At 36.6% G+C, this 27,994-nt stretch overlaps 1 protein-coding gene across 2 annotated transcripts; it reads left to right on the top strand.

The window, feature by feature from the left end:
- Positions 1 to 1,225: 1,225 nt before the first annotated feature.
- Positions 1,226 to 27,967, top strand: AGT (angiotensinogen). Of its 2 annotated transcripts, XM_074262369.1 has the most exons (6): positions 1,226 to 1,542; positions 13,684 to 13,853; positions 18,418 to 19,268; positions 23,344 to 23,608; positions 25,595 to 25,739; positions 26,719 to 27,967. In XM_074262369.1, exons 3-6 carry the CDS (start codon positions 18,458 to 18,460, stop codon positions 26,893 to 26,895), a joined length of 1,398 nt encoding a protein of 465 aa, XP_074118470.1. In that variant the 5' UTR covers positions 1,226 to 1,542; positions 13,684 to 13,853; positions 18,418 to 18,457; the 3' UTR covers positions 26,896 to 27,967. The 2 variants fall into 2 exon arrangements, with proteins under 2 accessions (XP_074118470.1, XP_074118469.1); XM_074262368.1 differs by lacking the exon at positions 1,226 to 1,542 and having other exon boundaries at positions 13,676 to 13,853.
- The last annotated feature ends 27 nt before the right edge of the window (positions 27,968 to 27,994 follow it).

Genomic DNA, 27,994 nt, shown 5'->3' on the forward strand with positions numbered 1-27,994 from the left:
AACTGAGTCCTAGAAAAATTCAATTACTTGTCCCAAATCACATAGCCAGTAAATGGCAAGATGTGAATTCAAGTCTTCTGACTTCAAATCTTGTAATGTTACTATCTACATAGTAATATACATAGCAACTATATATATATATACATGTATATGGTTATTATATACAGAATATGTAGTATATATACCATACATAGTATAGTGTAACATATATATATATATACATATATATATATAGTTACTATATATGTGTATGTGTAGTATAGTTACAAATTATATTATGCACGATATAATTAGCAATTATATCATTTTAAGAATTGGGTTACATAATTTCTGAGACAGAAGTTTCCCAACCAGTAGACCAAGAATCTACTCTCACACCCCAAGTCAATGCAACGATATGTATACAAAGCATTCTCATTTTTGCCTTTATTTATTTAACTCCAACAAAAAATAATAATAAATCAAACATTCCTTCTGAAGGACAGCTGACAATTATGTAACAATTTAGGATTTGAAAAACACTTTAAATACATTATTGGTTCTATCCTCACAACAATCCTGAATATTATCATCCCCATTTTGCAGACTGGAACATTCAGGGAAGAGACATTAAGTGACATCCTCAGATCAGGAACTAGTAAGTGTTAGGAGGTTTGATTTTCTTCTGAGTGCAAACCTAGCATTCTTAGTACCATGTCTCCCAGGAAGAATACACATATATAAGTGTACTGCCATGTCTTGAATGTATACAGATGCTGTTGTGGTGAATAGAGTACAAAATCATTCATGAATGCATGGCAGTTTTTTGGCTACAATGTTTTTTTATAAGCCAATAAATATTAATAGTACATCTACCATGGAGAGGTCCTAAGCTCTCTTTTTTTGACATTAAAACAGGTCTTCACATTTGCAAAAGTTTGGAACCATTTTTCTAATTTCCCTTACAACTCTAAAAAAGAGTCTAATTTCCTAATGGAGTTATAAAGAATAATTCTACAGAGTGTGAAATGCTAATAAGTATGAACAATACTAACTTTTGGCTGAAAAAATTACAGGTCTGCTCCCCAACTGGGATTGAGCTTGGGAACAAAACTACATTGAAAGAACTTGGAAAGAAAAGAAATAGGGCAGTTGCTTGCTTGAAAAGAGCCATCCTTGTAGCTACTTTGAAACATTTAGAGATTCTAGGAATCTGAACAGCAGGGACACCAAATGGCCAAGAAATGAGTGTGAGTGGACAGAATCTGCATTGTGGCCATGATGGCTCTGCTTTTCTGAAAAAAAGAGGCAGTACTGATTATTAATGCTGAGGGAAAAGCCCAGGATCTGAGAACATTTAACACTGCATTCCTGTCAATGCCTAAGACAGCATTCTGTAACCAGTCCCTGGATGAGAACAAGAAGAGTAGGTTTTTCTTCAAGTCAGAGATGAAGAATAAAGGGTGGAGTAGTACAGTGAGGAGTACAGTGTGACCTGAGATGACTCTGGAGTCAGGACCTGTATTCTAAACCTCTGGGATATTTACTACAGGTGGATCCTGGGTAAGTCTTTCTACCTTATGATCTGGTTTTAGACTTTCACCAAAGTTGATTCAAAAGGTATAGACAAGTTGGGGAGAGATGGTAAGACTTAGCTTTGAATTCTAAGATTTCTAAAGGTGGGTGGGATTACCGGGTTAGTTTAGCAGATCCAACCCAGGTTCACTGTCATGCTGATAAAAAAGACATGGATCAGGTGAGATGCAAGTGAAGCCCTCCATTTATTTATTGTAGGGACTACTGAGCAAAATCACCATAGTGTATAAACAGCCATGGAAGTTATGTTCCTTGTTCCTTCTGGCTGAACACATGTTTTTAGCCAATTTCTTCTTATTCTCAATCATGAGGTTTGCAATTCCAATGATCTTGTCATGAAGAGAGCCATCTACACCCAGAGAGGGGACTGTGGGAACTGAGTGTGGAGAACAATATAGTATTTTCAGTCTTTTTGTTGTTGTTTGCTTGCATTTTATTTTCTTTCTAATTTTTTTTTTTGGTTTGATTTGATTTTTCTTGTGCAGCAAAATAATTGTATAAATATGTATGCATATATTGGATTTAACATATATTGGATTACTTGCCAAATAGGGGAGGAGGTGGGGAAAGTGGGAGAGGGAATTGGAGCAAAAAGTTTTGCAAGGATTAATGCTGAAGAATTGTCTATGTATATGTTTTGAAAAATAAAAAGCTTTAATAAAAATAAAATCATGAGGTCTACACATACATCAAATTCCTAGAGTTATGGAGAGCTGTGTTTAGGTAATGAATGAGTATGTTCTCCTAGATACAGGCTTCCCTGAAGTTCTGGCCTGGACTAGAATTCACCCTCCACCTCTGCCCTCTACATGAGATACCCAATGGCCTGGGTTGGCCTGTTTTCATTTATACAGTAGTTTTGCTCAGCAATTCCCCTTCCTCTTTTCACTTGAAAATTTGGGGGTATTTGTTGTTTCCACCTTTTCTGTGATTTCCACTTGACTTGTGAAGCACAACTAGGGTATCCAAATGTTGCCCAGACTGTTAACAGGAATGTTTCTTATATGACATTACAGACTGGATTTCCTTTTCTTCAGCAGGATTTTGTAACTCCTAGAGGACAGGTATGGTCTGATCCCCTCTTCCCCCCAGATAAAAAGCTCAGGTTCTGAGATGATGGATTCTATTTCTTTCTAAAGGGTCTATGGCACTTATCTGTTGGCATTCATTTATTCATCTTTTAAAAATTGAAGTGAGTTTAAACAATTTTTTTCTTAAGAATTGTAAAAGAACTTTGTTGCAGAAAGCTGAAGATGCTGGGGATGTCACAAAACAGGATAGGGTTACCCAACTGCCATCTTCAGATTTCACCCTTTTCTTCTAGAACTAGAAGAAACTTCTCATCCAAGTATTTGCCAATAAGCAATCACTGAGCACTATGCTAATCAATCTCTTTGTTCTATAGATGATGAAGTCTAGTGACTAGTATGATCCTATGACTCTAGGTGATCTGACCTAGTAGTAAGGAGCAAAGCTACTCATGTCTCTATTCCTGTAAGATCAGCATTCTTTCCACTGTATCACACCACATCCCTTTTGTGTTTTGATACTTAACATCTTAATTCCCTCAGTTGCTTGTTTCCCCTAAATGGAAGTCTTGTCTACTGAGCAATAAACTCCTCCCAAAGCCTTCCTTCATAGAGGGCTCAGAATATTTTCCACCAGCAGAGCTGCTTGGTTTCTACTCCATGAACTATCATCCCTCCACTCCCTAAGCCTGCTTTTTAGCTTCACTTTTATGTGTTGTTTTCTTCTCATTAGTTTCAAGGCAGAGATTATACCTATTTTAAAATCTTATTTATATCCTCTGCTCTTAGCACAGCATCTAGGATGGAAATTATTGATTCAAAGTGAATTGGTTTAAGTGAAAAAATCATCTGTGACCAAAGAAGCCTCTCTCACTTCCCTCTTCCCCAGGTCTTTTTGTGTTTCAAAGGAAGAATTGCACAGTGACTAGAAAGATGGCTTTGGAGTCTGCATCATGAAGCTGTGAGGATCAAGACTGTCTATCTACAAAAAAGAGCCTGAGGCAGAGTTCTGAGTCAATGGCACTTTATTAAAGGGTCCATGGTCCCTTCTAATTAAATGGACTTCAGATCTTCCTGATAATTTGAGATGCCCCCTATTTCAGGCGGCTTATTTTATATTTCTAGATAATTATCTAGAAATTCAAGAACAGCTAGGCCAAATATAGAATAATTCCATCAATTGACATTTCACACATAAGCTAAGTCAAGCAAAATACTATGTCAGAGAGGTGAGAAATTGGGAAAAACATAGAGCATCACCATATTAGATGGATGAGCTTCTCCTAAGGTTAGGTAGGAGAAGATGGTACAAGCTGTCATAGCCATTGACCTAAGTAATCACAAGACAGTCATCTGCTCCTGTTGGACAACAGAGAATGGTCAAGAGGTACAAAAATAAATTCGAGGACTCCTGTAGTTGAATCACCTCTGCCACACTGGGCTTGCTTACAGGACAAGGAAAAACAAGGTGGAGGGCCTCTAGTTAACTTCCTATGATTAAGCCAGTGAACTTCGAATCTGTAGCTCATAGCTCTGAGACCTTATAATCACTGCCCCTATAGAATCATATGACATTGATGAAGACTGATTGGAATAAAGTAGAGTTTCAAATGAATTATTTCTCACAATTCTCCAAGTCTCATGTTTGACACACACACTGGCTATGGAACCCTGGACAATCCATATAACCTCTCAATATCTCCAGGCAACTCTCTAAGACTAGGAATTACAGGATAATAGAGGAGCTCATTGTGAGAGGACATTTCCTTGCCAGGTAGCTCCTTACCTTCCATTCTATATGGTAGGGCTTGAGTCATTCTATTTTGTTCTTCAATTGCCAGTGATCCCAACTCTGAGTAGGTCAGAGCTATGTATGGCGTTGATTTTTTTTTTAATTATAGTTTTTTATTTACAAGATATATGCATGGGTAATTTTTCAGCATTGACAATTGCAAAACCTTCTGTTCTAATTTTTCCCCTCCTTCCTCCTCCTTCCCCCTCCCCCAGATAGCAGGTAGATCAATACATGTTAAATATGTTAAAGTATATGTTACATGCAATATATGTATCCATATCCATAGAGTTATTTTGCTGCACAAGAAGAATTGGATTTTGACATAATGTACAATTAATCTGTGAAGGAAATCAAAAATGCAGGTGGATAAAATTAGAGGGATTGGGAATACTATGTAGTGGTTCACCCACATTTCCCAGAGTTCTTTCACTGGTGTGCTGGTTCTCTTCATTATTGAACAAATGGAACTGATTTGGTTCATCTCATTGTTGAAAATGGCCACATCCATAAGAATTGATCATCATATAATATTGTTGTTGAAGTATACAATGATCTCCTGGTGCTGCTCATTTCACTCAGCATCAGTTCTTGTCAGGCTCTCCAGGCCTCTCGGGAATCATCCTGCTGGTCGTTTCCTACACAACAATCATGTTCCGTCCCATTCATAGACCACAATGTATTCAGCCATTCTCCACTGATGGGCAAGCCCTCCGTTTCCAGTTTCTGGCCACTACAAAGAGGGTTATGGCCCTGATTCTAAGAGCATAGGGTCTGGGGGGGTTTTAGGAAAATGCCTGATGTTGAGTTCATTCCATGACTGTCTTTTTCTGAGCTTGCTGTTGATGTTATAATTAGTGGAAGAGGAGATGTATTCCATGGAGTCTTACCTGTAAAATGATCTGGAGAAGGAAATGGCAAACCACTCCTGTATCTTTGCCAAGAAAACTCTAGATGGCGTCACAAAGAGTCAGACACAATTGAAAAGTGACTGAACAACAAGAAGATATCTTCTAGGGGAGTTTGCCCTATTTAACCTTCTGGAGTAAGCAACTGAATGTTTCATTAGGTTCTTCAGACTTTCATTCAGTACCAAGCCCTGGAGGGTAGAGTTCAGGTTTCACCTAACTGTGGCTAGTGCTGAACAAGAATTATTCAATAATTTAATCTATTGTAAATCCACAGATTTATCACATTGGACTAGTGGTAACAAATTCACTTAAGATACAGTAAAAGATAGCCATTTTCCTTTAGTATTTCCTGATTGGTTGACAAGAGAGAATGTAGCAAATAAAACTGCACACTCAGAGATTGAAAGATTGGGAAGTAATTCACCACAAAACACTTTCTAGTTATGTAATCCTAGGTAAGATTGTTTTTTCATCTGAAAATAACTATGAGAATTACAAAACAATTCACAAATATTTCATCCTCACTGTTGCTATTATCATCCCCATTTTACAAATGAGGAAACTAAGGTTAAGAGAGATAAATCAATTTGTTGAGATTCATACTAGTAAGCTAGTAAGCTCCTAGAGTCATATTTGAACTCAGATTTTCCAATGCCAGGATTTGTGCTCTAGGCACAGAGCTATTAGTTTCCTAATAACAATATTTTTATACAGCATCTTAAGATCCTCAAATCATTTGACAAGTTATTTATTTTAAATTACAAGTCTGAGAGATAGGTGCTATTATTATCCCTATTTTACAGATAAGGAAACTAAGGCAGATAGCATCTAAATGACTTGTCCAGAGTCACACAACTGGTAAATGTCTGAAGTAGATTTGAACTTAAGTGTTCTTAACTCCAGATCTAATGCTCTATTTACAACACATAAAGGTCTCTTCTAGCTGTAATTCTAATCTAGGTTTATAAAATATAAAGGAATTGATAACTAGAGTAATGCTCTTATTACAGAAATTCTTTTTTTTTTTTTTTTTTTTTTTTTTTTTTTTTGTGAAGCAGTTGGAATTAATGTAAAGGTAGTTAAGTGTTAAGTGCCTGAAAGTGGATTTGAATTCATGTCCCCTTGACTCCAGGGCCAGTGCTCTATCCACTTCATCATCTAGCTGCCTCTGACTATAGTAATTTTTAATGAAAAAAAAATTCAGAGACATTATATAGGGATCAGAGAGGGTTAACAGGTATAAATACTATCATTGAAGGTTTTGAGCCTTTACCATGTAGGTTTCTGACTCTTTGTTATGTGTCCATTTTGTCTGGATATAGGACAGAAAAAAACATTTCTAGGTGAAACATAAAATCACCTTGAGAAGAAACACAGCTCTCCCAGATAAAAGTGTTTTAGGAGAAACACTGACTACAGTGAGAGAGAGAGAACCATCTCTTTCAGAGACTAAAATCCTTATTGTAACAAAGATGGCAAAAAAAAAAAAAATGGACTTCCTGGTTCTCACAATCCTCTTCATAGAATCACTAGAGTTAGGTACAGTTGTATGTAGGTAGAGGTTTAGAGTTTCTAAAGTCACTATCTGTTTTACCCCTATCCCTACCTCTCATTTTATAGAGAAATAAGAAAGCCCCTCTTGCCCAGTGATCTGACCTACATTAACCAGGGAATTAGTCATAGTAAAAGAAATACTTTTCTTCCTTTCTCTCTCTCTCTCTCTCCTTTTTTTTTTTCCCCTGAGACTGGGGTTAAGTCACTTGCCCAGGGTCACACAGCTAGGAAGTGTTAAGTATCTGAGATCAGATTTGAACTCAGGTCCTCCTGAATTCAAGGCTGGTGCTCTATCCACCTAGCTGCCCCTCTTCCTTTCTCTTGACTTAAAAGCGACCCTTATGAATGGCCTCTCATTTTTGAGATCTTTTTTTTTTTTTTGCAATAGTATTTTTTATATTATATTTATTTCTAAATATATCCCTCTCAACATCCTCACCAAATGTGCCATTTCTTCTTTTTTAATTATTAGAGCTTTTTATTTAGAAGGGTTAACTGTGTTACTATTTGATTTCCCTCTAGAACAGATATTAGTTCACTCCAAGTCTGCTCTTTTTTCAAAGGCAAATATCTCTGAACTCTACTGACAATCACAACTTTATTAACTGCAGCCTAAACTAGACATTCGATTCCTGTATTATCAAAAAGTGACCTTGTACTCTTTCTATAAAACTAGAAACATCTGTGAGTTTATCTTCCTTAAACTGGGTGATTTATAGAAACAGGCCTACAAGGTGCAGGCATCTATTTTAAACTTGGAACATTATAGGCAGCTTTCCCAACAGTGTGTTTTCTTTGTTAAACTAGATGATTTTGATTGAAACTAAATATAACTTTATCTCTAATCTACCACATAAGACTATCTGATTATCTATAGAACCAAAGTTATCTATAATCTAAATGGCTCTTATCTCATTAAATACTTGACATTTTTTAAAAGCACTAATTTAACCAATTGATTAAGTGGGCAGTTAGGTGGCCCTGGACTGGGAGTCAAAGAGATTCCTCTTTAGACATTTACTAGCTGTGTGACCATGGCCAAACCACTTAACCCTGTCTGCCTTAGTTTCTCAATCTGTAAAATGACCTGGAAAAGGAAATGGCAAATATCTCTAGTATCATTGCCCAGAAAACCCTAAAATGGAGTCACAGAGAATCAGACCTGATTGAAAAACCTATTGACGAATTCTTTAGGTTACATAAGGAGGCAGCTTTGCTATCTATACTTTATGAACATAGTTCAGGATCAGAATTATATTTCTCCACTCCCCCTTCTAAAGTTTTAACATTTATTAAACATTGGCAGTAATAAGGAAATTACTTGTTAGAACATAATGCACTTTAGGTACCTTTACTTTTAATAAGGCTCTTTGCTTCTTAAAAAGAATGTTCTCGGGGGCAGCTAGGTGGCGCAGTGGATAAAGCACCAGGAGGACCTGAATTCGAATGAGTTCGAATCTGGCCTCAGACACTTAATACTTCCTAGCTGTGTGACCCTGGGCAAGTCACTTAACCCCAGCCTAAAATTAAAAAAAAAAAAAAAAAAAAAAAAAAAAATTCTAATGAAAAAGAATGTTCTCTCTGATACTCTCAATATAGTCTACATCTTTCCCCTAAACCTTTTTTTTTCTTTCAGGTTTTATTTTTTTCTCAAGCTAACTTTGTATTTTACAGGAAATGTTCTTTTTTTCTGCCTTTTTTCTCCAACCAAAATGTCCACATAAAAAAGAGTCAGGACCTTACATGGTAAAAGCTCAAAGTTTCCAGTGAACAGTAATATAAGAGAGCCTCACTTTTTAAACTTTGCTCAGTTGTTTGCACACAAATAACTTTTCCCATGAAAAGATTCTCTCCCCCTTACCTTTTTTTTCTTTTTAATTATAACCTCCAATGCTAGTCAACATGAATTTTTTAATATGCAAAGAAAATAAAAGAATTATATATAAAACTAAATACATATTACATCCAATTAATTAAAGCTATTTTTTACATTTTAACATAATAGTAACAAAACTGATCTGCTCTTCTGTACCCCTTTCTGAATATCTTTCCTTTTGCTTCTTTGAATTTTAAGAAAATGCTTCATTAACTATCATCTCATTAAATGTAATTTTAATGGAGTGTCTCTCTATAAAATAATGCAATATGCATTTTTAGTGACACTTTTAGTGTTTTTTATGTTATCTTTGCTCTTCCGAGTATCCCTGTGCTTCCTCCTTCCAGAAAGTTATCTCATATAATAAATAATATTTTTTTAATTCAAAAGAAGAGGGAAAAATCAGCACAACAATTAATATATTTTTTAAAGTCCAAAAACATATGCTATATGCAATATCTGTGAACTTTTTACCTCCACAAAGGGGTAATAGATTAGGAGCATTCTTAGTTCTTTTCCTTTGAGTTATTTCCTCTTTATAATTCTGCAAAATTCAATTTTGATTTTGTGTTTATGTGCTTGTTCTTTCCATTTTATAGTTGCATATATTGTCTTCTTGGCTCTCTTCACTCTTCATTAGTTCACATAGATATTTTCATATTTCTTTGTCTTCATCACATTTATCATTTCTTACAGCACACTAATGTTCCTTGACATTAAAGTAGCACAATTTATTTAGTTATTTTCTAATCAATGGGCATCTGTGTTGTTTCCAATTCTTTATTAATATAAAAAGTGTATTATAAATGTTTTGGTATACATGGGAACTTTCTTTTTATAAATAGCCTCCTTGGAATATATGCCCATTAAAGGAATCTCTAGGTCAAAAAGAATAGACATTTTAGTCACTTTATTTGCATATTTGCAAATTGCTTTCCAAAACGGTTTAAGGAATTCATAGCTCCACCAACAATGCACCAGTGTGCCTGTCTTCTCATCATCCCTCCAACATTAATCATTGTCATCTATATTCAAAGTTGCCAATTTACAGAGTATGAGGTGAAACTCCATGGTTGTTTATATTTGTATTTCTCTCATTATTTGTGATTTGGGCTATTGCTTCATATGTGGTTGTGAAAACATTTTGATTTGCAAGTGTTCTTGGCCAGATGAGTAAATGCAGTGCTATACACCAGATCTCTGCCCAATCCTTTTCTGCTCGGCACTGTTTGCCAAGCTTTTGTTGTCTCAGCTTTCCCTCTAAGTTAGCAAAAAACTGTTCATAGAAGGAAAAGGGCTTTGATCAGTTGATAATATCTTCTGGTAGTCTTTTTGCCTTGTGGCCATTGCTTCTGCTGAATGAGAATGTTTAGCTCAGAGGTCTATGACTGATAAAGCACTCTGTGCCACATGTTACCATTGTTATGTTCACATCCTTTTACAATGATATAGTTTGTTAAATGCCAATATTTGCTGTGATCTGCTTTTTCCAGCTCTGTCCTCCCTTATTTTATTTTTTTATATTTATTATATAATTTTATTATATTTTAGGTAAATTTTATTATTTTTAGGTAAATGTAGTTCTTCTTTTGTAATTGCCATTATTTCTTGTTTGATTAAAAATAAATCTCCTACCTAAAGAATAAAAAGAAAATTATCTGCTTCTCTTCTATTTTTTAAAATGATTGACAGAACCCAGCCATGAGCACTGAATATTCCTATAGCTATTTGTTATTTTTTTGTGTTCTTTAATTGATTGATCATTTTGTAATTATTTAGAATGGAATTTCCCTTTCTGCTACTGCTTTTTGAATTTTGTTATTATTACATAGAAATGAATTTGATTTTTGAGGATTTATTTTGTGATCTGTTGCTTTTCTGAAGCTATTGTCTCAATGTATCTGATAATTCTCCAGGATATTCCAAGCATACTATCATATCATAAGCAAAAGTATAATTAAGTCTTCTCTTTACCTATCTTTATGTCTTTAATTTCCTTTGTCTTACTGTTGTTGTAGCATTTCCAAAATTATATAAAATAATAGTTTGAGAATAGATCTCCTTGCTTTGCTCCTTATTTGTTGGAAAAGGTTCCAGTGTTTCCAAATTGCTTATGATGCTAAACTTTTGATTTTAGAAAGATAATTTTTAAGATATTTTTTAAATGGTCCTACTATACCTATACTTTGTAGGGCTTTTAAAAGAAATGAGTGTTGAACTTTTGTTAAAGGCTTTTTTTTTTCATCTATAACAATCATGGTTTAGGATGTTTTTGTTTTTAATATGTAGTTTTGTCAATTGTTTTCCTAATGCAGAACTAACAATCCTTGCATTCCTCACATAAATTCAATTTGATCAAATGAATGATTCTTTGGATAGTAATTTGATTTTTTTTTAAAAAAAGAAATCATCAGTAGAATGCTATTTAAGGTCATAGATGTTTGTTCAGAGAAAACAGGATTATTAGAGAGTAAATGAAGGACACAGCTTCAAAAATTATTCCTGTTTTTTTATTTTTAAAAAATTACAGTTATTTCCTGATATAATGCCCTATTCCTCATAATAAACTCTCTTGTTATTATTATGTAAAAACCCATTTATTGACATCATATGTAGCATTTCTCAGTGTTAGTTGCCTACCTCTCTAATGAAAGGAGGTAACTTCTTCTTAGGGACAAAGATTGGTTATTGAAATTAATATGAATTCAATTACCTTTTAGTGCAGTTTTCATTTGCATTGTGTTGACTACTGTGACAATTGCTTCTTTAATTTTGCATTTTTTTGGCAAGTCTTCCCAAGGACATGACTGACTGACTTACTGAATGAATAAATGAAAAAGCACCTATTAAATGTGCCAGGTACTGTGCAAAATATTATGAACAGAAATATGAATAATCAAGATAATTTCTACTCTCAAGGAGTCTACATTATAATAGAAGATAACATTTATGCTAGAATGTACTATTTAACAACAATCCCCTCAAAAAAGGTACATGCAATAATCTATTGTTTAATTTGCATTATTAACATTTTCTCCAATGAGTTCTTAAGTTTAGACAGTCAACAAAAAAATAGATCAAGCCCTGATTTTTAGTGTTTGCTGATTTTTGCCCTGTAAACTCCTACACTGAAAATTTAGCAGTGATGAGCTGGCTCCAGCATAACACTCCATAAAGAGGAACTAAAGTTGAAAAGGGGGACCTGGGGGCCACTGAAGGTACTTACATAGTTGAAGCAGCCAAGGAGTGTTGTGGTAGCCTGGTTCCAGGAATGATATGGTGAAAACTCACATGTCAGAACCCAGAATTCCAGAGTGAGAATATGAGTTCTGGAAAGAAGAGAAGAACCAAAGTGGAGGCTTCATGATTTAGAGATCTTTGATCTAGATTTCTTTGGTTTAGAGATCCTTAGATCTTTGTGGCTGGATTGTTTTGATTGCATCCAATTCTTGGTGACCCCAAATGGGGTTTTCTTGGCAGAGATACTGGAGTGATTTGCCCTGTCCTTCTTCAGCTCATTTTACAGATAAGGAAACAGAAGCAAACAGGCTTAAATGCTCAAAATCACACAGCTGGTAGGTGTCTGAAGCCAGACTTGAACTTTGTTCTTTCTGACTCCAGGTTTTAAGTACTTTATCTACTTTGTCACTTTGCTGCCCAACCAAAGCGCTCTCCATAAGAGAGTTTACCTCTTTCCTTAGCTATGACCACAGTTTTACTCTGGCTACCTCACTTCTCAGCCATACAATTTTTGGATTTTAAATTTTAGCCTTTGGATATTGACATGGGAAAGGAATTTATAGAGCAGCTAGGTGGTGCAATATAGAGCATAAGATTGGAGGCAGGAAGACCTGAGTTCAAATGGGATTTAAGACACTCACTAGCTTTATGAGCCTCAACAATTTCTTTGGCTATAAGATATGAAGTTGGATTTCATTGCCTTTGAGATTCCTTTTTGCTCTTAAAGTCATACGTGGGGAGTCAAATCCCAGGATCATGACTCTCACTTCAGGGCTTTTCCCCTTGGACTGCTGCCCCATATTTCCAAGTAGCAAAGAATTGGAAAAGGAGTGGATGCCCATCAATTGGGCAATGGCTGAACAAGTTGTGGTCCATGAAGGTAATGAAATGTTATTGTTCTATTTTAAAATGATGAACAAGCTGATTATAAAAAGGCCTGGAGGGGGCAGCTAGGTGGCGCAGTGGATAGAGCACCAGCCCTGAATTCAGGAGAACCCGAGTTCAGATCTGGTCTCAGACACTTAACACTTCCTGGCTGTGTGACCCTGGGCAAGTCACTTAACCCCAGCCTCAGGAAAAGAAAAAAAAATAAAAAAATAAATAAAAAGGCCTAGAAAGATTTATATGAACTGATCTGGGCAAAACAAGCAGAACCAAGAATGCATTGTCTACAATAACAGTAAGAATGTGTGATATCAACTATGAAAGGCTTGGTTCTTCTCAGCGATTTAGTGATTCAAAGCAATCCCAATAGACTTTGGACAGAAAACACCATCTGCATCCAGAGAAAGAACTAAGGACACTGAATGTAAATCAACACATGCCATGTTTGCTTATTTTCTTTGTTTTTTATCTCTCCCATGGTTTTTCCCTTTTGCTCTGATCTTTCTCTCTCAACATAATTCATAAAACAATGTATTAAAAATAAAAAAATATAAATTTCCAGGGGAATCTGAGAAAGGAGTCACATAGGAGGGCTCTTATCAGTCACACATACATGCACAGACACTTTCATGTGTCACAGTCATGTGACTGAGGCCCTGGTTCCAGTCTACTTGAGTAAATATGTAACTTGAGCCTGTACCAAGCCATGATGTTCATCTCAGTAAGTGTGTATCGGTTTGGAAGCTTTTGTGATAAAAGACACTTGCATCCACATGTTTGGATTTTATTTAATCAGCCCTGCCCCCCTCTCACCCTCTTCAGTTTGAGTGATGTCATCCCACCTGCTGGCCAGACTACAGGGAAGCTTGGGAATGGTTTCTATCCACTGTCCTCCAGTATAAATATAGCTGCAGTTTTCCCAGGCTGGATAAAGGTGTCCTAGTGTATTTGGTGGAAGAGGCAGCTTGAGTCCCTGAGAACTGGAACAAGAGGTAAGACTGGAGTTCCTGGGAACTCTTCCCTTTCTTTGCCCCTCAGCTTTCTGTAAGTGATCTTGGCAGCAGGTTAGGGACAGAAAGATTAAGAGAGAGGGGGACAGAGCTGGAAAATAACAATAACATTGCATGGCAATAGAGGGCAGCTCATCTGGGGAAAATCAATTTGGGAACACAACGATCCAGGCAGGAACAAGCTGCTTTGTAAGGAACTTTTGACAGCAGGAGGCTGAGGCAACAAAAAGAAATTATCCAACATCTTATTAATTTCCTTTGACTGTAGTTTTCCTACTCCTAAAAGAGGTTTTTGGTTGTTTTTCCTCCCCCTTTTTTTTTTCTCTTTGTTTTACAAAGAGTTCCTACTCCCTCATAAAATTCCAAGAATGAGACAATAATGGTTTTTTGATAAATTAGTCCTCTCTACTTCTGGACCAAAAATTCTAGATGGAGAGAAAGAAGCAGGTTTGTGTCCTGCAGTCAGCATGGCCTCAAGTCAAAGAGGAGGCAGCCAGTGTTATGACTGATGGTGGGCAGCAGAGTGGGCATGTAATGAAAATGTGGAAGCCTGGGCAGATCCTCAGTTCCTATGACTGATGAGCCTTTTTGAGAAGGGGCAAAGGAGGTCAGATCTCCCAGGGAATTGAAGATGAAACCTCACCAGAAAAGCTTTGTGCTGTGTAATGGAGGGAGTAAAGGTCATCAGCATGGGCATGGCAGACATAGCTTGGCACTCTCCTATTTCCTCCAAGATCATTTTCATAGCGGGAACTTCCCTCCAGAGAGTATTTTGAAGCCAACTTGCCTATGATTTTGTGCTGGTTTTATCCTGGCTGCAAGGCCTTGGAGACCCAAGTAACAGAAGGTAAAAAAGAGAGACGACAAAGAGCAGAGACAAAGAGAGAGGAAGACAGAGACAGAGACAGAGAAAGAAAGAGAGGAACACAGAGACTGAGACAGAGAAAGAGCAAGAGAGAGAGAAAGAGAAGAGAGAGAGAGAGAGATTGAGAGAGGTACAGTTGAAGAAAGAAGAAAGGAGTTAAAATGAGGGGGAGAGCCAAATGGGAAAGAAGAAAAGAGGGAAGATAAAGGAAGGACTGTGAGATCTGCAACAGATGGAATCATCTTTCATTTTCAAAACACCAGATGCATCCTACCTAGAAACGTAGGCTTGCTGGAGATGGAATGAGAGTTGGGGGAAGGAGAGCAAAGCTATAAGACTACAAATAAAAGGGAAAGACAATCTCTACTCTGAAAATGATCCGTGAAATTGTTTAGTCTAAGAGGGTAGCCATAAACTGCAAAAAGGAAGACTGGGCTGAGTCTGGGAGGAGGGAGTGCATTTCTATCTTATCTGGATTAAGCAGACTCATGCCCTGCCTACGGATCCATAACTATAGAGAGCTCTTGGAGCATTGATTCCCAAAGGTTTTACTGCAGACTTCTTTAGATGAGAAATCAGTTGGCAAATTAGGCTTTGCCTGGAGTGGTTCAGAGGATATTTCCTATTTCCCTTCTTCATTATGTTTGTTTGTTTTTAATCTAAATCGTTAATTTTGTGGTGTTGGGAATTTCTGGTGTGGAAAAATCTTCTAATGATGTGGTTCTTTAACACAAATTTAGAATATTGTCCTGGGCAAGGAGACTATAAGTGATTTGCCTAGTGTCAAATAGCGTCTATCAGAGGGAGTTTTTCACTACATGACCAACCTATGTACTAAGCCAGGACGCCTCCCCAATTATACCTCCCCACTTATTTATGTTTAGCAAAAATTGTAGGTAAAATCAGAATGTATAAGCTGGAACAGTGGTTGGGGGAGCAGTGCAGTGAGATGAGAATGGGGAAGAATTTTTTCTTTAGGCTTTAGATCATGTCCAGATGAGTAGATTGTCAAGATTTGAATAGAATTTAGAAATTGAAGGGATGATAAGAAACAAGTAAGATGCTTCATAATGACAAATCATAGTGCCCAACTCTGATGGGTAAGAGGAAAGCAAAGCAATACAGGACATACAATTGTATAAATACAAGACAGGAATCACTGGCTATGTGCAAGGGCAGTAGAAAAAAATCTGAAGTTCACAGTGAAGCATAAAGTGAATTTGTTCCACGATGGTGTAATTAAAATGAAAGGTTGTAGTTAAGAATTTAAGCATATTGAAATACTAAAGTAGTCCACCCAATTTTATTAAAAAAAAATTAGGGTATATGTATTAATGATGGACGGCTGTTGGCTTCTTAAGAGAAGATGAGTTTTTCATTAGTATTTTGTAGTGGAGAGAGAATTGGACTTAGAGCAGAAAGGGGTTTACTTTTGGAGTCACAGGACTTTGACTCAAATCCTGCCTCTGATCTTTTGCTGTATCAGTTGTGTGACCTTGTTCAATTTGGTTTCCCTTTCCTCATACATAAAATGAGAGAATTCAAACCTGGCCTTACTAGCTGTGTGATCTGGAGCAACCACTTAATCTCTGTTTACCTCAGTTTCCTCAGCTGTAAAATGAGGATAATAATAGCACTAATCACAAGATTGTTATGAGATAATTTGCAAAAAAATTACAATTTTTAGATCTTAGCATGTGCCTGCCATATAGTAGACTTTATAGAAATGCTTATTTCCCCCTGAATTAAAATCTGGCCTCAAACACTCAAATCTCAAACATTTTAATCTCAAACACTTAATCACTTAATTTCTCTGATCCTTTTTCTTAATGTGCAAAATGAGAATAATAAAGCTTGCATTGCCTACTGTGCAAGGCTGTTGAGAGGAAAGTGCTTTGTAAAAGTTCTATATAAATAGGAATTGTTGCTGTTTTATAGGATGAGCTGGAAAATGGTATTTTTACACCATAAGCTTGGTTTGAAAATTGCCACATCTTCTGTGAGCTACTGTCTATTGTAGGCTTTGAGCCACTACTCTACCCAGTTCACACAATGATATCCCCAAATGAATACCAATATGCTATAGACAGGGAAAATTTCTGAACACTAAGATATTGGCTTTTATTATTTAGCATTTTATTTTTCACCAGTTACATGCAAAAACAAATTTTAACATTAACATAAAAACTTTGAGTTCCAGATTCTCTCCCTTCATTTCCCCAGTCTCCCTCACTGAGAAGACAAGCAATTTGATATAGGTTATATAGACGTGTAGTCATGTATTACATTTCTATATTAGTCATGTTATAAAAGAAAACACAGATCAAAAAACAAAACTCTAGAAAAATAAAGTTGAAAAACCTGTTTTAATCTGTATTCAGATACCATCATTTTTTTTCCTGGATATGCATAGCATTTTTCATCATAAATGTTTTATATTTGTCTTGGATCATTGTATTGTAGAGAATAGCTGAGTCATTTGTAGGTGATCATCTTACAATATTGTTATTAGTTTGTACACAGTACATTTCATTTTTTGTCAGCTCTTGGAAGATGGAGATTTTTATTAAAAGTAAATTTTTTTTTAAGTGTGGTTCTTTTTACTGATTTTTTAGCAGTCTTCTTTCCCTCCTTTTTCTCCTTATCTTCATCCCCACCCCCTAGAATTTAATGTTATGTTTTAAGTAGCTATATCTACCTTGTACATTCTTATTTCCAGAAAATATTATCAATATAAGTTAAATCTGGAACTTAATATCAACATAATTCCAGAACTTAATATCAACATAATATATAATATCAAAATAATCTCCCTTCACAGGAAGAGTTGTTAAATATTAGAAACCATTACCAGGGGGAGGTAATGGAATTTCCTCTCTAGAAATCCAAGATAGGTGAATTATACTTTCTGGAATGGATCAATATAGTTCTATCCATTCATGGGAAGGATGCAAAGATCTCTCAAAGTCCTTTTTGATCCCACAGGGTCTACTTTTGCTGTAGCAATAATCCTTCAATATTTACATCCCATGGAATAATGTAGGGAGGCTTAACTTTAATTGTGTTCTTACATCATTTGTGGGATTTGAGAAACACAATCTAGACCTTTATCACAAAACCCCACAACTATGCCTTCTTTTCCAAACAATCCTTCAATGACTGCCTTTCCTACTTGATTATAAATGTCTTGAAAACAGAGATTAGGTTTTTGTCTCCTTCTACCATGCTTGTCATCATACCGAACACGTAATAGTATTCAGTGGATGCTGATCTGATTGATTGGTACTTGGCTATTCTGTGAGGAAACTCTTGCACTTCTGCTCTTAGCTTTACCAATGACAAATGGAGCCTTAAGCCACCCTCTTCTTTTTCTCTGCATTCCTGTAACATAGAATGATTATCCACAGAGGCAAGGGGTTAAACTACAGGATTGGAGGTGGAAGGGATCTACTTTTGTTCCCTCATTTGCAGATGAGGAAAATGAGACCTTAAGAAATTAAGGTCTTGCTTACCTGAAGCCACAGAATTAATAAATAAAACAGCCAGAATTTGGACTCAGTTTTTTTGATTCCTAATTCACTCTTTCCACTATGCTATACTGGGAAACTCTCAAAGAAACCGATCTATTGCAAACACATGATAATCAATCTTTTTTACCCCTTTCCAAAAATGTCATTTCAGGAAAAGCAGGAGTTATACTTGTTGGTAGCACCCACTCAGGATGTTACTGAGAGTCACTATCGCCCTGTTGGTCTGGACTCCCCTGGTGGTCAGTGAGCGGGTGTATGTGCACCCATTCTTCCTCCTCACCTATAACCAAAGTAACTGTGATGAGCTGAACAAAGTGAATGCAGAGACTCCTGAAGAACAGACCTTCACTCCTGTCCCAATACAAGCAAAGACGTCCCCTTTGGATGAAGTGACCCTGAAAGACCAGTTGGTATCTTTTGGCCAAACACTAGATCTAGAGGACAAGAAAAGGTCAACTGAAGTGGGGTTACTGCTGAACTTGGTGGGTTTCCGCATGTACAAGATGCTGAGGGAGATGATGACCCCAGCCAATGGAGCACTTCTCTTGTCCCCTTTTGGTCTCTTTGGGACCCTTTCTTCCTTCTACTTGGGTTCTGTGGATCCCACAGCCAGTAACCTCCAGGCATTTCTGGGTGTCTCTTCACAAGAAAAAAGCTGTATCTATAAACTAGACGGGCACAAGGTCTTGTCTGCCTTAAAGGCTGTCCAGAGCCTCCTATTAGCCCAAGAAAAGAAGGGCAGTTCCAGTCTGCTCCTGACCACAGTGGTGGGCCTGTTTACCTCCCCTGACCTGCGTCTACGGCAGTCATTTGTGCAGGGCTTGTCTCTCTTTGCCAATGCCATCTATTCCCGCTCTCTGAATCTGGCCACAGACCCAGACCTTGCTGCAAAGAAAATCGACATGTTTGTTGGGGCTGTCACGGGATGGGCAAGGAAGACTCGGCTGACTGGGATTGGCTCAGACACCACACTGCTCTTCACTTCTTACACACACTTCCAAGGTAAGGATGGCTCTTTGGTGCAGAGGCAATATGTGATTTTAAGCTTTTTTGTTTGTTTGTTTCCAATTGCTGCCTTAAACAAGCCAAGCAGAATCAGGTAATACTCTTCCACCTCCCACTCTTTTGCCAACTTAGCTCTATGCTTGGCAGGGAGGAGTTTATATTATGCTAGAATAGCCATGCCAATTTCTCTCTCTTTCCCCCTTGTCCTCATTGCTTTTTTAAAAAATGATTCATTTGTATGTCACCTTCATTTCCAGAATTATCTTCAGGATGGAGCAGGAAGGACAAGATAGTATGTTTTCTCCTCTTTTCTCTAGAGCCAATTTTGTTTATTATAATTACATAATATTCATTTTCTTTCATTTTTTCTAATCTTTCCATTGACATTGCTACATTTTTTCTAATCTTTCCATTGACATTGCTACACTCATATATATATATACACATATATATATATATATATATATATATATATATATATATATATATATATATATATATTTATAGTTTTTTTGGTTTAGTTTACTTCCCTTTGGGCAAGTCATATAAATCTTCTCAGATTTCTCTAAATCCATCATATTCATTATGCTCATCATTTCTTACAAAGCCCAATAATATTCCTTTACTTTCATAAACCAGAATTTGTTTAGCAATTCCAGAATCAATGGGCATCAACTTTATTTCTAGTTCTTTGCCATTACAAAAAAAAAACAAAACAAAAACAAAACACATAACCCTGATATCAATTACTATAGATTCATTTATTCTCTATTTCCTCATTGAATTTCAAACTGGGTCATTCCATCATGAAGCAAGAGGTAAATCTGCTGTTTTATAGAATTCTCCAATTTAGAAATGCTAAGAAAACCAAATAACAAAAACCCACTTAGATACTCCAAAAGTAAATACTATATAGACACACACTAGTCAAATGAAAGATTATTATTTTAATGATCATGTAAATGCCCTAATCTTAGGGGGTTTTAGATCTTTGGCACTTCCCTTTGGACATTGGTAAATGATCCTAAGTATCATTCATTTAATGGTATTGGAAGGTAGTCTTCCTAAATAATCAAAGCAGAGAATACCTCATGTCCTCTTGGGGAAACCATGTTAGGGACAAGAGGATTTATGTGAAGAGTCTATGAACAAACACTTCCAGATCTGTCTTATGAACTCTGATGGGTCAAAGAATACCTGCTGATGCTTATATATAGGGACTTGATGGGAAAGTCAAGACCACTTTTAAGGCACAGACAGGATAGGAGATCATTCTCAGGCTTAAGGTCTCATTAAATCAGGACTCTTCTGTAATGTACAAGAATGTAATGAGAAAGAAAAAAGAAAAATAAAGTCCAAGCATATGCAAATATTCTTTCAAAAGGATTAAATGTTTCCAACTGCTAGAAGCTTCAGTTTTAAAGTCTGGAAAGATTCATCCTGCCCTTTGATCAGTTATTCCAGCTAGTTCTGGGACACAGGTGAATGACCCGACAGTTTCCATGACATCAGTTGACTTAACCTTGCACGATTTGCCCAACTTTGTTCCCTGAAACAGTGGTCTTGCTTCTAGTGGAATAGAGGGTGAGGGGGTGGACAGAGAAAGAAATCAGAGAAGGTGACAGGATTCCTGTCAAAAATGAGCAATTTCTGAAAGTCATAATTATTAATACTATTTATTATTATTATTATTATTATTATTGTGGTAGACAGAGAAAAGGAAGAGATTGAATAGAATTGTGTTGTCAGGGCAAGAAATTAAGTCATCAAAAACTCTGAATGATCATTGGCACACACTCTTTCCTTTTAGAAGTGAGTTGCTGTAAATTATGCTGTTCCCTCTATATAACATGCTATCTCCTTCCTTTGTATTTTGTACAGGCTGTCACCTATAATACCTGTAATGCACTTTCTCTTTATCTCCTTCTCTTAGAATTCCTAGTATACTTTTAAAGCTCAATTGGAATAATTTCCTTTTCCTTTCCTGATTTCCCCAGATCCTGGCAGTTTCCCTTCCCAAAATGTACACTGTATTTCATATTTATTTGCATGCACATAAATTATTTATAATATTACCTTGAGCAAATCACAGTGTTTCAAGATCTCAGTTTCTTCCTCTATAAGAGGAGGGAGGGAGAATGGATTGGGTGATCTTCAAGGGTTTCTACTAATTCTAAATCTTATGATTCCATGAATTAGCTTCAATCTACAACAACCATCTAGGTTCACTAGGTTCATTGCTCCCTCTCAGAATTGATCTCTTTCTACCTTCTTCTTTTTCTAAGAGATTTTCATTTTGAACACTGTGGTCTTGCATAAAAGATTAGGCCAGACTTACTGATTAATTAACCATCAGGGATAGACACAAGGGATTAGACTTTCTAAGTCTGGGAAGACTTCCTAGACGAGGTAGATCCTGAAGTGGGCCTGGAAACATAATACAGTCACTGGTTTTTCCCAGAAATTAACCTATATAAAGACAACTTCCATCATCTTGCCTACTTCTTTAAGGTTCAGTTAGTTGGTCAATCAATACAGTTATTAAGTCCGTAGGGAGGTTGGGGATACAAAGGAAAAAGAAAGATAATTCCTGCCCTCAAGGAACTTACAATTTTATGGTAGAAGACTCAAAAAGACCTGAAAAGGTGGAAGGGAAGGAAAGTAACATGCTGGAGTATGATGGAAGTCTAAAGAAGGGCAGTTAGATGGGAAATGAAGGAAGAGCCGGCCTGGGTCCCTCTTCATTGGAAGTTTTGAGAGGGGTTCTTCCCTTGACCCTTTAATGAAAAGGTCTGGAGGTAGAGGCTCACAATCTAAATGGTAATTAACTGAAGTCTGAAGAGTAGGAGAGGAAAGTAGAAAAAAGTTTTGGAATCCTCTTTTCCCCTTCCTACACATGGTCATATTTCCTAAACCCTTTTTCCCTTTAACTATCCAATGAAGGATCAGGGTGAGGCTTTCTGATCTTCAAAGAACAATGAAGGCATTTTTTCAAAAAAGAAATTAAAACAATTTATAGTCATTTGAAAAAAGTTCTAAATCATTATTAGAGAAATACAAATTTTAAAACCTTTGAGAAATCATTTACATCTAACAGATTGTCTAGAATGATTGAAAGGGAAAGAGACAAATGTTGGGGGAGCTGTGGAAAAATTGGGACACTAATTCATTGTTGGTAAAATTGTGAATTGATCCAACCATTTTGGAGACCAGTTTGGGATTATGCCTAAAGAGTTATTAAATTGCCTATAGCCTTTGACCCAGCAATATCAATACTAGGTCTGTTTCCCAATATGATAAAGGAAAAAGAAAAGAAACATGTTCTAAAATATTTTTAGTAGCTCCACGTGATAGTAGAGAACTTAAAATTGTGAAGATGCTTGCTAATTGGGGAATGGCTGAACCTGCTGGGGTATACAATTAAGATGGAATACTATTGTGCTATGAGAAATGAGCTTGATCATCTTAGAAAAACAATTAAGGAAGGACTACCATCTTTCAAGAATCAGGACTAGAGGTTATTATTATAGACCTTGCCACAAGCTCTATTTTTTACTCTTTGATGGTGAAGGGAGTTGTAAAGGAATCTGAATTTTATGTGTCGAAAATAGAACTATTAAAACAACTTGATCTCAAAAGATAAGTGAGCCTAAAAACAAGGCTTAAGAGGGGCAGGAAAAGACTAGAAATTTAGAAGGGGGAAAAGGGAGTGATATTAGGAGAGATGGTTTGGTATTTTTGATGGTCTCCATTCTTCCCTACTACATCCCTATGAAAATTGTCTCATTTTATTAGCTTTAAGTTTCTTGGAACAGAGGATTGTCTTAATTTTATATTTTTATCTCTGTTTTTCCTTCCTCTTCTTGCTCCCATCCCCTCTTTCCTTACTTTCTTCTACTCTCTCCCATTATCTCCCTTCCCTTCCCTTTTTTCCAATTTCTTTCCATTGTCAACTCTTCCTTCACAAAAGTAGAACTGTCAGTGTATGGATTTTTGTGGTTGTTGTATCTTTCCATGAACTACTAGGTCCTGTTGTTGATGCTTTTTTCTCCTTTATTCTTTGGATTTTCAGGAGCAATAAAGGGAATCTCTCTGTTGGCAGAGCCTCAGGTATTCTGGATAAACAACACCACCAGCATATCCGTGCCAATGCTTTCAGGGACAGGTATATTCCAGTATGGAAATGACATCAGCAACAATTTTTCTATCATTCAAATACCATTTAATGAGAATGCTTTCCTCCTACTGATTAAGCCTCAAAACACTGACCTAGAGAAAATCGAGGATTTTATTTTGACTCAGGACTTTTCCAGTTGGAAAAAACATCTGACCTCCAGGTATGACTTGACTCCAGTTATATGAATATATACATGTATTCTGTGTGTGTATGTGTGTGTGTGTGTGTGTGTGTGTGTGTGTGTATCTGTCAATATATATCTAGATATATATAAATATCTCCATTGTTCCAATATCCATGATGTGGGTTCACCTGTCTATATTCCAGGACATCCACAGGGTCACCCCAAAGCTAGACTCAATTGCTTTGGGGAACTACACATGGTAGAGTGTTTTCCAAAGGCAGTATAGGTGAAGATGAGGGCATAGTGTCTGTTTTCAAGCTAGGCCAGTTCCCAGTATAAAAGGCCACAAGAGGAACATCAGACTGGAGCAGGGTGGTTCCAGCAAATTGCAGTTCACTCTAGGAGGAAAAGGAGGTTTGATGTGGTACTCTTCTGGAGCACTGTAGAATTCTCCAGAGGTCTGAATCAGAAGGTGGCTAACTGATTACGTTTTACCTGGACCCTTGGGATGGCTCTGCTTCTGTCTGACTATTTAGGTACTCTGATACTAATTCATTACCTTCTCCTATTATGGCAGAAACATCAGTTTAGCCTAAGTAAGAATGTCAGAATGCTGGTTCATTCTGTTTTGATTTAGGATTTAGTTTGCCAGTCAGATTTGAGACAGCTTCATACTCAGTTCATACGCCATACTCAATGGAGTTTATCGATAATATATAAATAATTCTAGTGAACAAAGCATATCAAAGGATGCATGTACCAACTGCTTCATCATCAACCTCTGGGTCTACATATTGATTCTAGTTCAGAGAGGAAATGGTTCTTGTAAGAATGCCCAGTCTTACCCAGAATTTTTCAGGCTGATTCTGAATGAAACGGGGAAGTTAGGGTCTATGGGATTTTATGCTGAGATAGACAAATAAAATTACAGCCTTTAACAAGTGTTCCAATCTATATAAAGCAGACACCAATCACCTCTGAATGTCAGTCATGAGTAAATGAGGTCAGAATCAGCACAGAGGTGGACAGAATGTCTTGGGTTTCAGGACCCCTTTTGCTTAATACACTCAACAGCCATTCTAACTGCTTTTGCTTTCATGTTTCCCCTGCTCTCTCTGAAAGGCAGGACTCAGTATAAACAGACTGCATCCTCCTAGCAAAAGCACTAGAAGGACATTTTAGTAGCTAGGCATTTGTCCTACTTAATGTCAAAGGTTAGAAGTTTTCCATTAATAGAGCTATCAGCTGTATTCTTCCAAGGTTTTTGCTTTCGCTATGAGTCTTTAACAACATGGCTCTTTCTTTCTAAAGGTCAATTTGTTTAACTATTTATATATAATCAGTATATATTAATTTCATCACATACTTAGGCTCATTTTAACTCAATTTTCTTCATACATAATTAAAATTTTAACTTGTGGATGGCTATTAGAATGACCTCATCTTGCTCATTTTTTTTTTTTTTAATTGTATGTCTTCTGAGATGTTGAGAGACAATTAAAAAAAAATCCAATTTTATTTACTGGTAACTCTGGTGCTAACAGCTCTTCATGTTAAAAACCAATTAGGGTTAGAAGTCAAACATGGAAATCATGGTCCAAACATCTATCCTTTTTGAGAAAAGTTTCTTATAAAAGAAGTAGACATGTTCGGTCACTGTATTTTTCAGAGTTCCTTGTAGTGTTCTTTGTGTTTCATTCATTCATCTCTCACATGTCTCTCAGCCCAGCTTTGGGATGCTATGGGACTTGAGGATATAATGAATATGTAACTGGTAAAACATGAAAGATTTCATTTGCCTCTTAAGAACACGGGAGGGTAATTTAAAATATATTTCAGAATATAATCTGTTCTTCAGAGCATAAAAAAAAACTTTGATTGTTCTAAAGTGGCTCTCTGGGGGCTCACTAATTAGCATCTTCATTGTCTTTGGGCTCTCTAGGTAATTCTTCATGTCCTGAGTGTTAGCTTGATCTTGGAAGTAACACTTGACAATTCTCTACCTTTTCAATCTCCTTTTAGGAAGATCCATTTGACCCTGCCAAAGCTGGTACAAGAGAGCACCTATGACCTGAAGAACCTGCTTACTTACACCAAACTGCCTAAACTACTTGGAGAGGAGGCAAAGCTGAGCAAAATAAGCAGTGCAAATCTCAAAGTTGGGAAGGTATGGCGATTTTTAGTCTGTTCAGGCCATCCTCCTTTGTCCATTCTGCCCTTAGTCATCAGCACATGGGTTCATGGAGATGCCAAATGAGAGTAAAATATGGAAACAGGGATGCAGAGAGAATTGAGGGGAGGAGGAGGAAGGGAAGTGGAGGTGTGTGTCTGGAGAAGGAAGAAGGAAGAAAAGCCTCTGCCTGGAGCATGGCACGAAATGGTTAGCCAGGGTCCAACTTCTCCACTTCCTGCACCTCTTGTTGCTATTTCCCCCATCCTGCCTAGCCTGCCTTTGCCTCCGATTAACCTTTCTTGATATGCTTCCTCCTACTCTGTATGTGCAAAAACATTCACATCATTACAACCTAGGTACACATTTACATCGACACAATTTTAGAGGTAGAAGGGATCACAGCATTTAGTTCAACCCATACACAAGAATTTTATTATATCCACTTTCAAATTCATGTGCCTACCAGTGCATGTGTGCACACGCACACATACAAACAGCAAATAATTCATGTGAACACATTTAATGGGCAGCACCATACTGGAAGTGGAAAGAAAATATGGCTGAAAAAACAAGTCTTCTATGCACAAGGTGCTTCATGCTTAAACGGTGAATAAATGACAAAGCACTTATTAAGCACCCACTCTAGGTACTGTGTACCTGGCACTGCACTAGACATGAATGACAAAGAACTTATTAAGCACCTACTCTGTACTAGGTACTCTATACTCCGCACTGCACTAGACCAGAGATACAATTACAAAAATCAAACAATACCTGCCCTCGGGGAGCTTACATTCTCACAGGGACAGGCCACACAGGAGGCAGGGTGGTGGTTAATTAGATGGTTTATATATCTTTACTTCTAATTCTTTTGTTAATTTGGATGGATTCTACTCTGGGGGAATGCAACCAAAAGTGGTAAATCTTCTTTATCTCTAGAGTAAAATGAAATATGTGTGTTGCTGTCTTATAGGTGATGAATACAGTTCTTTTTGAACTGAAAGAGAGTCAGGAAGAACAAGAAAAGCAGAGTCAAGGCGTTCCCTTGGAAGTGAAGCTGGATAGTCCATTCTTTTTTGCTGTCTACGAAAAAGAATCAAAAGCCTACCTTTTCTTAAGTCGGGTGACAAACCCACTGACTGGTGTTTGAGATCCCATGATTGCACATATCCCCAGAACAGAGGTCAAATTAGAGGATAATCCTAAACTTCCATAAGATTTAAAACTGTTACTACTCTGCTGACTTCAAGACTCTGTCAAACTACTGCCAGTAACTCAGAACAGCAGCAGATGGCATAAACACTAAATTGTCACCAATTTCCACTTTTTTTTCCTAATTATTCAACTGTGAGCTAGTAGGAAGATCTTTTTCCTTAGTAAATAGGATAATTAGTAGCATGAACTTGTGATGGCATAAATAAGCTTCAACAAGATTCCTTTTTAAGATCCAGGATGTTCCATGTTGCTGCTGGTTTTACCAAGATTTTGAGAATTGTATTTGGAAATTGAAAAGATTCATTTTTAGAGGAGGAGAAGAATATTAGAATTAAAAAGTTGCTTTCTGCTTGTACTCAGACCCATTCCATTTTACATTTATGAAAGTTATTAAAATGTAATCAGAAAAAAAGGTCTTTATTTTAACAACAACAAAAAAAGTTGGGATAAGTATATGTACTAGAAAATCAGGAGAAAATCTATGAATTCCTTCATGCATGCAAACACAATGCCATTAGTGATTTTATTTTATGCTACTAATGAATAAGTTTTGCTTTATTAAAAAAAAAACAACCTTCACCTTTCACTTAACAGCAGCCTAGACAAACAATGAGCTAGCAGGATGTCATGTTACATATGTATACATAAATAAAGGTGCTCTAATATATTTTGTATGGAATATATCTGTCTCTGGTCTAACCAGTCTCTAGGAACTGTTTTCGGCAATGTATGTCTCAAGTCACCTCCCATTTTTAGGAGTAATGGCTGACACAAAGCTGAATTTATTTCTGTGGGAAAAATCTTACTTCATACTGTACCTGAATTGAAAAAGGAATGAGATTTCAAGAGTCATGATGGAGCAGGATCTGTTTATTTTGCAGTAAGGTGTCAGAAGAATCAACATTCAAAGACTGTTGCTTGTATTTTATATGAGAGATATTATCAATATGTAGCACAAGATGGGAAAACAAACTAGTCACAAATAAATATTCACAAGTTGCTTTCTAGATGTTCTGTCTCTGTTTAAGCTTCTC

The sequence above is a fragment of the Sminthopsis crassicaudata genome, chromosome 4 (genome assembly GCF_048593235.1).
Source record: "Sminthopsis crassicaudata isolate SCR6 chromosome 4, ASM4859323v1, whole genome shotgun sequence".
Lineage (NCBI taxonomy): Eukaryota > Metazoa > Chordata > Mammalia > Dasyuromorphia > Dasyuridae > Sminthopsis > Sminthopsis crassicaudata.